Below are 16,205 nucleotides of genomic sequence, written 5' to 3'. Positions count from 1 at the left end.
TTTTTTTTTTCACTGACCTTTTCCACCCGTTCCTTAGGGTAAATGCGCACGGGTAGAAATTCTGCCCGTGCACACTGCCATAGTATTGCATTAGATAATGCAATCCTATGCAGACAGCCGCAACTTTGACCGTGTGAAAACTCGCGCGGTAAACAAATTGCGGCATGTCCTATTTCTGTGCAAGCCTCACAGAGGCCCACACAAACATCACGGCTCATGCACCAGCTCTGCACTGCACACTTGCGGCTGTGCGTCAGCCGGCACATTGCAGTGCAGAGAGAAGACACTGGACGGGCGAGTATAAGGTGAATGCTGGGGCAAGGGTCGAATCTCGCTGTGAGAATTCTTGCAGCGGGATCCGACTCGGCCGTCTGCATGACGCCTTAGTTTTATTAGTGTTAAATAGCTATTTAAAAAAAAGGAATAAAAAATAATAAAGTACTTTAGCTTAAACTAGAAAATGGAAGTACAGGAATAGGTTCCTCACTTTGTTTGACGCTTTGATATCTAATTTGAATATACTCAGATTAAAGGGCGCATGCGGCAACAGTTTTGGTTGGCATCAGGTTTATAGATCACACACACGCTTTTTTAAATTTTATTCTGTAATTTTTCTATACTTATTTTTTTAGCAATTTTTTTTTACCATCTATGTCCCCCATGACATTATATAAGACCTCTGGAGGTCATTCATATTGTCTTTTATCTCATACTTTTCCACTGTAGTTGGGGCATTCATAGGAGCCGAATCCATATGAGCCCCAGTAGTTACAGGCAGAGCTCATCAGGATCTGCTAGGACCCTGCAGCTCTGCTGTGACAGAGGGCATCCGGCGGTCATGTGATCGCTGGGTCACAGTGCTCATTGAGCACTTTGTAGTCTGGAAAGGAGATAGCAGAAGCGGTTAAAAAACGCTTCTTTCCCAGGTCCTCAGCTGGGTGTGACAGCAGAGGATCTGACTAGTTGCTGCTTCATTGCAGGAGCTATAATCCTTTGGCACATTTCTGCTATCCGCCAAGATTAAAGCCCAGGACCAAGTGTCATATTTACTGCGCTTGGTCCTTAAGGGGGGTTAACTATACATTCTGCTTGTAGAATGAAATTTTAAGGGCACGATCAAACAGTGAAATTCACTGTGTGAATACCAAGTGTAAGAATATTGTCAAAATCTGCAGCTTTCTTCTGCAGTTTTTATCATAAATCTGCACACAGATTTAGCTCTGTCAATAGAGAAAATCTGCAAGTGGAATTCCGATGCAGAAACACGATTTGCCGTATCGTAATTCCATATGCAGATGTTGCCCATTAACAGAACTAAATCAGTGTGCAGATCCGCTCCAAAAAGCCACAGATTTTGACGTCTTTTGGGGACAGAATCCGCTGCGGAAAATTACGTTGTGTGAGCATACCCTTACATTGAACCGGCGAGTCAACTTAATTATACATACCTACACTGCTGCAGAATCCCTTCTTAAAGGGAAAGTAAGAACTTTAAGGCTCTCTGATTAAATAAACAGCTTCCTCAGCATCTGCTGTAGCTCAAGTCTGTATTGTGCAACCATCTCCTTGGTGAACCAGAATGCATCCCTCGCGGAATGTAATACTTCCTGCACTGCTGCTAGCATTCGCTATTATTTATTATGTTAGTGGTGAGGCCCCTCACATGCAACTTCCTCTTCCTGTGCAGTTGAAGACCGAGCACTAAAAATAGTACTAATTAACTGGTTCACTGCCATGGATTCAAAATTTATAGACACACGAACGAGGAAATCCCATTAATGTGTATTACACAAATATATTACTCACCGCTTTCAGATTGAGTATATTTGTAATTTGTAGAACCAAATGCATTAGGCTGTAATGTTTTCTACCAATGGAAAATATGAGGGAAAAATAAAGGCCCATTTAGACAACGATTATTACTTTTGAGAGATAATTGTTGTCATTTACAGCGCAAGATGATCGCTCAAACATTCAGCGATCACCTTGCGCTCCGAGCAGAGGATGCCCACTCAGCTGTTATACAGCCCAGCGAAGGAAAGCGGGGTTGCCCCACTTGTCTTCTGCATCCAGCTGTTCTCTACTCAGAGCACCCGGCTGTTATATAGCCGAGCGCTCCAACCGGGGTATGGAGAACAGAGCTGGACCGATCTGTTCTTCATACCCTCCCTGTCATCAGGGAGCGGGATACAGCTGGAACAATAGTATCAGCTGTGTCCTGCTGTGAATTCCTGATAAGGCTGATCGTTGTCTTTCAGCAGGCTGAAAGACAACGATGATTGACAGCTTATCGAAATCTGCACGATGTCAGTACAGTTAGACACAACAATCGTGTCTAAATGGGCCTTAACACTAGCGGTTTGCTTACTACCTGGTTCCAAAATTGTCCAGTCACAAAATTATGACATTTTTTTAGGACCCACTAATCATGACAGGAAAGAAAATGAAGCATACCTGTAGGGCTGTCAGAGTGCTCTCCGTGCTGCAAATGAATGCCTGCAGCATCTACAGAGTTTACAGTAACAGTCTGTAGATTTGGCAACTGCCCTGTACTTAAACTAACTGGAGTACCCCCTCCGCCAACTTGGCCAAGAGTGAGTGTTTGCACAGGTGTCAACGTTATCTGTTGAGGAGACGAATTCTGAATCTGCAAGTTTTGCAAGTTCTGTACACCTTGAACTTGAAATGTTTGCCAGGCAATTTGGCCAGAAGGAGTCACTGTTTGGGCTTGAATTAAGAAAGTTCCAGGGTTCAGCTGCAACTGAAGGTTTTGCAAAGCTTGTGACGATATGCCTTGTCCTCCAGCCTGCACAGCTTGGATTGCTTGTTGTGCAATGCTCTGCACAAGTTGGGCTTGACTGGTTGGCTGACTATCTTGAAGCTGAATTTGCTGTACCATTGGTTGTGATGTGGAGACCTGAATGTTCTGTGACTCATCAGAAATTGAAGTCTGGATGTAGTTTCCCTGAAGATCAGTTGTATGCACGTGCCCAGATGGACTGTCGGCCAAACTGTTTCCGCTCTGCTGAAGCATTCCTGTACTGTCTATAGTAACAGGAAGCTGAGATGAAGAGGAGGTTGGCACAAACAGATCTGTTTCCGAATTTGTTTCACCGGCTTCAGGAGAAACATGCTCTTGCTCTGCAGTCCTTTCAGAAGTATCAGAGCTATCTATGGCTTGCCCTGCACTTATCAAGTGTCCATCTGCAGTAATGCCAGTCATGGCTTCTGCGCTGCCAGACAGACCTAGCGAATCTAGGTCAACACTATTTATAGGAACAAACGTGATGTTACCGGGAAGACCAAGTGGGACATTAGCAACAACTTGGGTTTGTCCTCCATATTGAATCTGTTGAAGCTGACCAGCCTGTGTTAATATATTTGAATTGGATGACAAAAGACTAGAATTTCCAGGAATAATCTGAATCTGACCGGATTCTTGATCTAAACCACCATTATCAGATGTGGCAAAGCCAAGCTGGACCTGTTGACCATCGGATGTCTGAAGTTGTGGTATAACTTGATACTGCACATTAGAAAGCGTGCCGTTAGTGTCTGTTCCTTGTGCTACAGAAAAAAGATGCTGATTTTGAAGAGTCTGAATGGGCAGCACATACTGTCCACTTGATGTTACTGTAGCACCACTTGGAAGCTGAACTATATTTCCAGCTTCGTCCTTTAACGCAGCTTGGGCTGGAGTCAATACTTCCCATCTGTTGGGGCCCCCTGTCAATTGCACCGCTGTCAAATCTTCAGTCTGTACAGAAAAAGACAAATCACAGTTAATATCAGAAAACCATAAACTACAGCAGAGATAACAGAAGCGCAAGATAGATTTACTAGAGGGAATTTCTACCTAAAATCAAAGCATATTGCTGGCAGTAACAGGAGGTTTTTTTTCTTCTTTCAACTGGTTCAGAGACTATTTTAGATTAGGTTTTCAGACCTGTTCCCAAAAATCCTTAGGTGGGGTCCACAAGGGGTAGAATTGCCACGCAATTTCCGTTCGGACCCTCCACACGAAAATTCTGCGACATTACAGTAGTAGCAAAGTGGACGAGATGTTGAATTCAATTCCGCCGCATGTCAGTTTTATTGCCGTCTCCACTGCGGAATTCACCTCTCAACGAGGGGATAAATCGGTGCAAAACGGTGCAGCTTTAGAGGCAGGCTTTCTGCGGCTGATCTGCAGCAGAATGCCCACGGCGGACATTCTGCCGGAAATCAGCCCTGTGTGGACCCAGCCATAAGATTCTCATGCCAATATAGAGAATGCGGCATAAAGGCATCAAATAGTTAATCTCTGTCATTTATACTATTTATGAACTCTGATAATTGTGCTGTGAGGACTTTAGTAGAACAAACTAACATAAGATTCAAAGGAGGAATTAAAAAGTCTGCTGGGTGTTTTAGGGTAAAAACACTGTGCGCCTGCATGTACACAGACCACATTCACATGTGGTAGAGAAAGGTTAGTCTTTGGTAAAAAGTAATTCCCAGTAGTGGTTCTTCCTTTTAGTGAGGAACGCAGAAGTAGGCATTAAAGTAAAAGATCGTGCTTGCAGACCTATTCATCTAATGTTTTTTGTTTTGTCTGCAGTTATTAGGGCAAATGTTTCATTAGGATTGAAAAAGGACAAAAAAAATACACACTACAATAAGCTACATCTAAAAAGAAAGTATATGTAAAGAGGTCTTCTATAATATATGGGATAATATGGACAACATGTGACAATCCCCATAATTCATGTTGAGATATTTTTAAGGCCTGCTTCACACGACCGGATTTCAATTGCTTAATCCGCAATAGTTACACACGTAGACAATACACATTATTTAACGCGTATTGAAGAAAAATATAATATTGCAATTTCCGCAAGTGATTTAAAAATTGCAGTATGTTCTATTTTTGTATGAAATCTGCATGGGTGGCATGGGGAATCTAACTTGTTCATGTGCAACCAGTCTAAGCCATACAAAATTATTGATTGTATACATTTATTGAATAAATAATTCAATAAGTAATTTAACAGTGATCCCAGGTATATTTATTTTTAGGGCTAGATCTCCTGTACATGCAACTCTAGAGCTTGAAATTGCAGTTCAACGGCACTTACTAGAAAATCTTGTCATAGGTATTGATAGCTGGGGGTCCAGCTGCTGAAACCCTCACCAATAGCTAGAACAAGCAAACAAGTGCTCTTTTCGGTGCTGCGGATGAACATGCATAGTACAGATTTTTTTTAAACTCCTGCTTTTGTAGGCGTCATCCCCTAGTGATGACGCTGAAACCGTAACCTTTCCACAATGTCAAGTGCGGAAGGGCCACGGGACAGCTTCCGCAGTCTACGCAAGAATAGAGCATGCTGCGCTTTTTTGCACAAGCAGAAAATCAGTCGCTGCCTACTCGTGTGAGCGGACATGTAATTGCATAAAGGCCGCTGGTTGGACGGCTTTGATTGACTTCAGCAAAATCCACAGAAAGAGCATGCTGCGAGGGTTGGGAGGGAGGAGGGGGAAAAAACAACCCCCCAACTTGAAAACAGCATTTAAAGCAAAAACAAGCCATATGTATGCCAAAATGGTACCAACCCCCCCAAAAAAAACCACAGGTTGTAATGCAAAAACACACCAAAAACAAGGCCTCACAGAGCTGCGTCCAGGAGGGAAAAGGGGAAAAAAAATATATATATATATTGTGGATGCAACTAGCATTCATGCAACTATGTAAGTTTAAAAAGTGTTATTGTGCAAAAAAGTGGAAAAACCTAAAAAAACAAACACATTTTGGTATCTTTGTAACAGTGAAGATAAAAAAAGCCCCAAAACACGACAATTATGCTGCATGATTAACACAGTACAAAAAAAACCACGCACAGGCAGAATTTATTTATGTTTTTCTCCCTGCCCTCTCTAAAAAAAAAAATAATTGAGTTTTACAATACATTTTTCATACCCCAAAATGCTACATACCAAAAACTACTAATAAAAGTTATGGCTTTTAAAAAGTGGAGATGAAATCATCCCCCCCCAAATAGGCCACGTCATTAAGGCGTTAAAGAGACAAACATGCAACTTATATACTAGATACAACATGCCATCCAACAAAGTATGAATCAAAGAAAAGGAAACAGCAGTCATCAGGCCTTCTTGACATAAAAATGATGTAAAACTATAGACTGACAAAGCTAGCACTATAGCAGGACTCTCTAGTGATACCAGAAACTTTACTTTCCATTACTGATACCATCTATCATGACTGAAGTGATGTGCTGCAACCTCTGTGAAGTCAGCACATCTTTCAAAAAAGTTTATTTTTTCATAAGTTCTGGATGCACCCCAAAGAGTTCTAGAGTTCCCAATTAATTTTTTAAATAGTTCTAGCGAATTAAAGGGGTTGTCCCGCGAAACAAAGTTGGGGTAAGCACTTCTGTATGGCCATATTAATGCACATTGTAATGTACATCGTGCATTAATTATGAGCCATACAGAAGTTATTCACTTACCTGTTCCATTGCTAGCGTCCTCGTCTCCATGGTGCCGTCTAATTTTCAGCGTCTAATCGCCGGATTAGACGCGCTTGCGCAGTCCGGTTTTCTTTTCTGAATGGGGCCGCTCGTGCCGGAGAGCGGCTCCTTGTAGCTCCGCCCCGTCACGTGCCGATTCCAGCCAATCAGGAGGCTGGAATCGGCAATGGACCGCACAGAAGACCTGCGGTCCACCGAGGGAGAAGATCCCGGCGGCCATCTTCACCAGGTAAGTAAGTCGTCACCGGAGCGCGGGGATTCAGGTAAGCACTGTGCGGTTTTCTTTTTTAACCCCTGCATCGGGTTTGTCTCGCGCCGAACGGGGGGGGGGGGGGGGGGGGGGCGCGCTATCGAGAAAAAAGAAAAAAAAACCCGTTTCGGCGCGGGACAACCCCTTTAAGCAAAAAAAAAAAATTAAAAAAAAAAAAAAAAGGATTTCTGCGGTGCTAACTTCCAAAAATGATATTACTAAATCAGCGAGAACATTGTAAATATGGGTTCTAGAGCTTCGAGCATTAAGAGTTTTATTCAGAACTCTTGAGGTGCTACCCGGAACTCTTATAAAATCCCGGGATTTCCAAAAAATTATTTACACATAATAACTTTATAATAAAATTAGTTGTGTAAATAATTTTTGGGGAAATCCCGTGATTTTATAACAGTTCTGGGGAGCACCTCAAGAGTTCGGAAAAAAACTCAGAATGCTCGAAGCTCTAGAACCCATATTTACAAAGTTATTGCTGATTTAGTAATATTTTTGAAAGTTAGCACCGCAGAGAAAAATTTGTTGATTTTTTTTTTTGCTTAATTCGCGAGAACTATTTTTAAAATTAATTGGGAACTCTACAACTCTTTGGGGTGCATCCAGAACTTATGAAAAAAACTTTTTTGAAAGATGGGGTGCTGACTCAGAGGTTGTGCTACATGATACCCTCTTCTGTTCCAAATAATATCCTGTCTGCACCAGTCAAATCACATCCTGTGTAAGCGACAGTCTACAAGTCAAAGACAATAACTTGACAAGGGGCTTGGGCGAGAAGAAAACAGGGGCTCTAACCATAAAACTAGAAGCAGTTATGGACATTAGCCTACTGTCCCAGGCCATATAGGGAGGATGCAGTGGGTTATATTGCTGCTTTTTGGAGCACAGTTAGGCCTCCCTCAGAGGTGTTTTTGTACTGCGTTTTCAGTGCTGCGCTAAATGCTCTGTGAGCTCCGCACAGAAATAGAACATGCCGCGGTTTGTTGTGGCCGTCTGCATAGGATTGCGTTTGCTAACACAATCCTATGCAGGCTTCCAGCGGCGGAAATCCCACTGCGGAATTTCCGCTCGTGTGCAGGCGGCCTTAGGCACCACTAAAACCACAGTATTCTTGCCAGGATTTTGCATTAGTATTTGTAAGCCAAAACTAGGAATGGAACCTACAGAGAAAATAGACAGAAAGATTTGTATCTCTTCCAGGTTTGGGGTCCAGTCCTGGCTTTGGCTTATAAGTACTGATGTAAAATACTGACCAAACACTGCAGTGTGAATTGGTGTCATTTGGATTCAAGCAAGAAGTGATACTTAAACTTGCCTAGCAAAAGCTTCTTCAGAGCTACAAAGCACAAGATTTATCAGAAACGTTAAATGTGATTTCTACCAGTTAACAGCAATATGCGGGTATATTATGCTATAAATAAAACTTATGCAATTGTGAGGCGCTCCCAAATTGTAGGTGAGGCAACACTTTCAACTCACCCGTCAGGCTTGGTCATGAAAAGGGTTAAAATAAAGCACATCTATGCCTTAATGACCAAGCCAAATTTTGGAAGACTGCTGTGTGTGTCATTAACAGAATAACTCAGTAAAGGTTTTACATATCAGAGGAATGCTGACATTTTTTTCATCACATATTGTATTTTATTTGGGTGGTAAATGTAGGCCAAAACAATTTGCATATTTTTATTTAAAAAAAATAAATAATTGCACTAGAGCAATACTCTGTTTTTTTCTATACTACAACCCTCATTTTCTGTCACCCCGGATCTAGGCTGCAGACTGGGGAATATTTCCACCTTTGTTATTCATGTATAGTCTACTTAGTTATGCCTTCTAGTTCCTTTTTGTTATTACAAAAATCAATATATATTTTAAATTAAATTTAGATTTTTAACTGCAGTATAGCAAATCTGTACATATAGTCTACTAACTTTGTATCATGCATTTCCATAAGTTAAAAAAGGTATTGTCTCTGGTGCGCCAGAGCAAAAGTCATTCTTACAGAGCAGCCCTCCACCTCTTCTTTATAGAAAATTAGTAAAGTCTAAGGCCTCATGTCCACGGGGGAAAATAAAATTTAAAATCCGCAGCGGATCACCCGCGTGCGTGATCCGCACCTAAAATTTCCCATTGGAATGTATTGATCACCCGCGGGTAGATAAATAGCCGCGGATGGTATTTTAAAGCGATTTTAAAATTTCATGCGCATGGAAAAAAAACCGCAACATGCTCCATTTAAGTGTGGGTCACGCGTGCGGGAGCTCATAGCTCAATTGATCTCCCACATGAAAAAAAAAAAGGGAATTTAAGCTCATCCGCACTGCATCCGCAGCAGAAATACGCGTTACATATCCACAGCGAACCTGTTCGCTCACAGCGCGGCTTGCAGGACGGCTGGAGGAGAGCTATCTCCCTCGTCCCTCTCCATTCACTGTAAGCAGGGGTCTTTCAGTACTGAACGGCTGCTGTTTACACAGAAAGATGGTCAGTCAGGATTTTAGGCCTGCTTAATACTGAACAACTCTCATCCAGTTTCTGCATGCTTTCACGCAGGACAATATCGCTTAAAACACCGCAGGAGCGCAGGGTTTAGAACAACCAGAACGATAATCGTCCCGTGTAAAGGGGCCTTTAGTCTTTAATGATGAAATGATCTGCTTTACTGTATACAACCCTGTTGTACAAATGACAAGATACTTGCAGGTTGCCAGATTTCTGCACAAATGACAGCTCAAGCTGACCCTATTGGAAGAAGATAATGCGCTGAACATATAACGCGTACCTGCAGTTTAAGGTGACTTGAGTACATTGTCGTAAGTGTGCATGAGGAGTAACGTGCTCTGGCCATTTTATGACTTGTATCCTACATTTTTTAAGCAGTTTTCAATTCAGGAGACTACATCTCCAATTTTCACTTTTCCCTGAGCTGGTGATTGTAGACTAACTTCTGTCTACTATACACTGCACACAAAGTATAGGGGAGCAAAATCTTCTATGCAGAGAAGCAGCAGCATGGAGATTATACAGCAGTAGATCTGATTCCAAAAGCTCTGAGATAGTATAGCCTTTACTATTAGCTCCTCCTCTCTGATTTATGGGCAGCATGTAATCTGAACTGTCATTGCGCTATTGCCGCCTCCTCTCTGTTTGTCCTACATGTTTTCAAAAGAAAAAAGTTTTCTTTCCGCGCTCCTCCTGTGAATCTTCTTGGAATAAAATCAACTGTCGTAGACAGTTTTTTTTATATTAATATATTTATTCCCAAAATACAAATAAAAAGGACTGCAAGCAAGAAAAAGGTTCTTGCTGCGAGAATTGTACAACGCGTTTCGGCGCTCTTAGACACCTTTCTCAAGTATAACAATGAATTAAAAGTACATCTTTTAAATAGTGTGTCTTACCTTATGGAGGTGGGAGTTACAAGTGCTCGGCGTGCGCCTTCGTATCGTGTCGCTCTGGCGCCATGGAGCTATGCCGCTCATACATTGCGCAAGAGCGACACGATACGAAGACGCACGCCGAGCACTTGTAACTCCCACCTCCATAAGGTAAGACACACTATTTAAAAGATGTACTTTTAATTCATTGTTATACTTGAGAAAGGCGTCTAAGAGCGCCGAAACGCGTTGTATAATTCTCGCAGCAAGAACCTTTCTTGCTTGCAATCCTTTTTATTTGTATTTTGGGAATAAATATATTAATATAAAAAAAAAACTGTCTGCTACGACAGTTGATTTTATTCCAAGAAGATTCACAGGAGGAGCGCGGAAAGAAAACTTTTCTCTTTTGAAAACATGTTTATTTAACCCATTGAGGGAATTGTCTCTCTCTGGGATCTTTCATTCCGGCGGCTCTCCTCCACTGAAGGATATCTGGAGTTTCTTCATATACTACAGGCATACTTGGACCACAGGTGCAGGCGGGGTGTGCTTAACGCTGCATGAGAACCCCGCCTGTGCACCAGGTGAGTTATTTTTATCAATTGTTACATGGTGGCGCAGATCGTTATTTTAATCTCTGTTTGTCCTATTGATTGAAGCGCATTTTGTGGAAAGTTCAGGGAACATTTAAGTGGGCTAGTGACACTACAATTGTACATGTATGGAATACTTGGCACTCATTTAATTTTGGTAAAAATAGGTGACACTTAGTGTCCAATATAACCTGGAATTGTTATTTTTTTTTTTTTTGGGGGGGGGGGGGGGGGGGGTTATGGAAAGGGGTGGGAGTAATAGTTTGTGCAAACGATCAATTAGATGATTGACCAAGTGCCAACTGCTTCCTATCTAATATGTATGGATATTTTAAAAAAGGTAAGATCCTTCAAACCACAGCCTTTACCTGTGGCAGGAGGAGGTGCTCCTGTGTCATGGCAGGACATACTTCATTAATAAGGTTGGCGAGCTTTGACAAATGCTCTTTAAAGTTGACCTAACAAAAGAAATAGAAGGACAAACAAGTTCAAAAGTTTAGTGTGCATGAAAAAGGGGAGAAAAGTGAACACAGTTAACCTTTTATATTTTTTTTAACCTCCTCCTGATATGTGCAGTGCTCCAGACTATGAAGAAATTATCCAGGAGCTGTTGGCTCCTAAACTGAAATATGTAGGAGGAAAATAAAAATTCAGTCACCATATTTAAATACATATATAGTATAAGGATACCATAAAAATTACTGTAGTATAAATTATATATACGAAAAGTGCCACCAATCAGTAAAATCTACAAAGATCATCCAAAGCACTGCTCTGCTCCCAATAATCTAGAGCTCTAGAGCGAGTTGCTCCTACAGTATAATATACAAAGTGCAGTGCCCTAAAATACACACCAGGCATCCCCCCTCCCCGCACTACCTCAGTATAGTCAACATCCAGAGCACCCCCAAAGCACATGATACGGCGATCACATCCCAGGACCGATCCCTTAAAGTCCTCCCCTCACCCAAGTAATCATTCAGATTGCACAGAACAAGGGTTGTTAAAAGTGGACACCACCTTTAAATTGACTGCAGATGAAGCACTATTCATATGGCCACAGTGCTATCTGAGTATCTCTCTGTGGAACTCTATTGGCAATACAGTCTGTCTTTGAGAGAATGGTCCTCAGTATAGCATCCTAGCCCCTCATACCGCCTGATCTAGCCTAGTGCCTCACCTCCTGGGTACTTCAGGCCCTGCACCAGCAACCAAGAAGCTGCCTCCGCCCAGCTGTGTTACACAGGAGTAGCACAGTATCAAAACCTGTAGCTTCTCCACCCAAACTGACAACTCTGCCAAGAGACTGTCCAATAACACAGTTGACATCCTGCCCACCATCTCCCAGCTATGTGGCTTACACAGTGGTGCCTAGTAACGTTACTACCACAGCTGTCAAACAACTTCAAAACTGATGTGATGTATATGAACATGCACAGGTGACTTGTAAATAGCTTTCCGGCCGATTGCAGCTATTAAACATTTAAATGCCTTGATTGTTATTCATGAGTCCCAAACTGCTCCCCCTCAATGAGACCGTGGAGCAGTTTGTCCATCAAGGGTCTTAAACTGTGCCTCTCGCGATAAGATTGCGAGGTGCCCTTAGGTGGTAAGGGCAGGCCAAGGCCTTTTGAAGGTCCCTAGCGCTACCATGCACTTATATGTCTATTAGGACGGGCTTGCGGCTTGTCCTAATAGAATGCCGACAAATACCATATACTGCAATACTGAAGTATAAGCGATCAAATAAATCGCAAGTTCAAGTCCCCTAAGGGGACTAAAAGAAAATAAGTAAAAATTAGTGAAGTTTACTTTTGCAAAAAATAAAAGGATACTAAATAGAGATGAGCGAGCGTACTCACTAAGGCAAATTACTCAAGCAATGAGGTGCAGGAATGAGAATGATTCTCCTAGCTCTCCCCCGCCGGCCCACGAATCTTTTGGCACGAGCGGCCATGTACTCGAAAATGGCAATACTCGCTCGAGTAATTTGCCTTAGCGAGTACGCTCGCTCATCTCTAATACTAAAAGTTCAATAAAACCCTTTTTCTCTATTCATAAAATCAAGACAACGAAAAACAAACAGATTTTGTACTACCATGCCTTGTCTATGGAAGTAGTACAGGATTTTACCCGAATAGTGAATGTCGTCAGGGTAAAAAACCCAAAACACACAGCTTGAATTGTGTTTTTTTGGTCCCTATCTCTAAATAAAAAAACAAAAAACCCCACTCACTATCAAAGTCTTATGTACTCCAAAATGGCACCAATAGAAACCACAGGTTATGCCACAAAAAACGAGCCACTCCACCAATGGAAAGACAGAGGAAAAAGAACACAACAAAAAGGTTCTAAATAGGTTTTTAGTACAGCAAAAAAACATAAAATTTGGTATTGTCATAATTGTACTGATCTCAGCTTTGTGTTTGAATCCTGAATGTTTCCACTTACAGCGCATGCTCGGCTGTGTTCATACACTTCTATGGGCTCTATTGAAAGAAATAGAACCCACAGACAACAAGGGGTGATCACCGAGAGCCAGCACATCTGAACACTGCTTATTTTATTCTTGTTCCCTTGTGTAAACAGAAATAGAGTAGATCGTACCATCCTTATTGAAAAAAGGACATGTGGGATTGAGAAGGCTGATGAGCGGCGCAGCTTTACCCTTTACATGCCCCAACGAAGCAAGACAACAGTTAGGTGGATTCACAACTGGTGGAATGATCGTACTCAAAAAGTGGTCATAAATGGCTGCACATCCAAGTGGAAGAATGTGTCAAGTGCTGGGCTCTCTCCTACAGGGGTCAATAGCAACCCTGGAATTTAACTGGTTAAACAAACTAAGACATTTTTATTTTACGGTCGATATTCTGCTGCAATGGCCTGGACTTATCCCAGACTTTTAACCTCTTCAATGCAATGGTGATGGCTCCCCATCACGGGATGCAGACAGGCTGCTGTGGTAGTTGGGGAACCCAACAATGGCCCCGTAGACTGCCATCTTAGTACTATTACACTGACTGCACAAGACAATACAGAAAGCATTACAGTGGGTTATACAAGTGATCGCACTGTAAAAGTTCTCTAATAGAACTTGGGGGGGGTGGGAAAAAATAAACTATTCAAAAATAAGACATGTGCATGCAAAAAGCTCTCACACAGCTCAGACGATTTTTAAAAATATTTATTTAAAGACTTTAATGTTGTAAAACGCAACATAAAAGGAATAAATCTGCTACGGCCAAAATTGTACTGACTTGCAGCACAAAGTTAGTCGTTTTAATGACATGTTAATGTTAAATATTAATAAAATGATTTGTTCCAAAGGTTGAAAATGTCTTTCATTGGTCGTAACAAATTTGTTTTAGTGATCGGTGTGGTTTCCCAGCATTGGATCAGCACCAAAAGCATTCATAGTTTTAAAAAAAATAAAACCTATATGACGTTGTCAGATTAAAGCAAACTTTCTGTGTGAGTCCAACGTTGATATAAGGGATTACAATAAAGGATAATTTATTGAGGAACACTGGACACTTTGAACCTCTTCTAGCTTGGATACAAAATGTGATACGGGCGGGCATGGAGGCTCTAGAACCTTGTTGTATCACTTCTAGCTTGGATAAAAAATATGATACAGGTAGGTATGGAGGCTCTAGAACACGTGTCAAACACAAGGCCCGCGTGCCGAATACGGCCTGCTGCCTCATTTTATGTGGCCCGCGGCGTGCCGACGGCTGCTCTCCACTGAAGCGATTACCAGTTGGGTTGCCGTAGCTCCTTGCTGCTAGTCACGCTCTTATCAGTGTGCAGCCAGGATCCTCCTCCGCTGAGTCCCCTGCTCTTCAGTCCCGCAGGGGAGGACTCGGTGATATGGTCGGGCATGGAGAATCTAGTATCCTGTTGTACCGCTTCTGGCTTGGATACAAGATGTGAGAGCATGGAGGCATACGGATTCTGTACGGTATGCTTCAGCATATCAATCCATATCAAACGCCGCATGGAAGTCCTACCATGAGAGACAACACATGTGGCTGCAAGATGTCCTGAACATACCACTGAGTAGTCATTGTCCCTCGTACTATTATTAAGAATGACCGACTGTCACATGGGATGGCCCCCCCAGAATATCACACCAGCAGTGGGGGCAGTATGTCACTCCACAGCAAAAGCAGGGTTGAGACGCTCACCCTGAGGTCTCCAGACAAACACAGCAGTCATCAGTGCCCAAACTAAACCTGGATTTGTTGATAAAGACAACCCGGTTCCACTATGTAGCAGTCCAGTTGTGTCAAGCTTGACATCACCACAAATGGGACTGTGGTGGGGGTGAAAGGCAGTACACGTAATGGGCGCCATAAGACCAAATGTCCTTCAACCAAGTGCCTGGAAATGGTTCTGGCAGACATAGGGGCCTGTAACAATAGCGCCATCTGTCTCCAGATGGCGGACAATTACAGTTGGAGCTGCTCATGCTTGTCGGAGGCTCCTCTCTACTGGTGGGCTGTCGCAGGCATTCTGAGCCCAGTCGCCTTATGTGTGTCCTCACACATCCACTGGTCCCAACACCTCCTAACAGTCTGGTCAGAGCGGCCGAGTTGGTAGCAATTTATCGATACGATCATCCAGCTTTTCACATTCCAATACTGCTCCCCTCTCAAACTCTTAACTGGGTGAAATCTCTGATTGTATCAGAGGTGTCTAGTGTTCAACAAGCTCTACACAAGCAGAAAGAGGTCACTACACACAAGCATCCTCTGAGAGCCTTTTTATACGCCACTGGGGGAACCACTTTTGGGGCCTCAGATGGCAGTCAGAAAATAACTAGAAAATTACATCAAATTGTAATGGTTAATGCGATTTAACAACTGTACATCCATAGTTTACATACATCTGTCTATATGAGCTGGGTACCGCTAGCCGAGATTTTTGCATATATACTACCCATGTGATCAAGCATATGTAAACTGTTTGGAAAAAATATATTAAAAAACCCAAAACTAGAGATACCAATTTGATATTTTAGCAACATTTAACTTTTGATATCCATAGAAAGCAACAGGACACTTAAGATTTGTCCACATTTTACAGCATATGCTACTAAAACCTTTATTCCACTACATATTGTGCTGAAGTCTCTACTGGGCATGGTCATAACTACGTGCTATGGCACTGAGTGACATACATATTCAAAATCTACTCCTTGTGCCACTCACACTCACTATGGCATCCCAAGTGCTGCGCTAATCACAGTACAACTGTCCCATTGATTTCAAAGGGGCCTCGCAGTGGCCCCTTTGAAATCAATAGGCCACAGAGCTGTCTGCTCTGTTTCTGTCCGTTTTCACATTTTTTAATGCACCTCATCACAATGATTGAGTGCGTTAACAGATGTCAAACGTTGTGACATGCGTCTAAAAATGCAGCTTGAAATCTCAGTAAA

General features: G+C 42.3%; 1 protein-coding gene across 3 annotated transcripts in view; it reads right to left on the bottom strand.

Moving 5' to 3' along the window:
- LOC136576509 (transcription factor Sp3-like) overlaps positions 1-16,205 on the bottom strand; it is a 44,244-nt gene that overhangs the window by 11,589 nt on the left and 16,450 nt on the right. For all 3 annotated transcript variants that reach the window (XM_066575833.1, XM_066575835.1, XM_066575834.1), the window contains exon 3: positions 2,455-3,757. In XM_066575833.1, the coding sequence (XP_066431930.1) occupies positions 2,455-3,757 (1,303 nt within the window). The remainder of the gene's footprint in view (positions 1-2,454; positions 3,758-16,205) is intronic.

This window comes from Eleutherodactylus coqui, chromosome 8 (assembly GCF_035609145.1).
Source record: "Eleutherodactylus coqui strain aEleCoq1 chromosome 8, aEleCoq1.hap1, whole genome shotgun sequence".
In the NCBI taxonomy this organism is placed as follows: Eukaryota; Metazoa; Chordata; class Amphibia; order Anura; family Eleutherodactylidae; genus Eleutherodactylus; species Eleutherodactylus coqui.
Note: the sequence above shows the minus strand (reverse complement) of the source record. Positions and strands in the feature narration are given on the sequence as shown.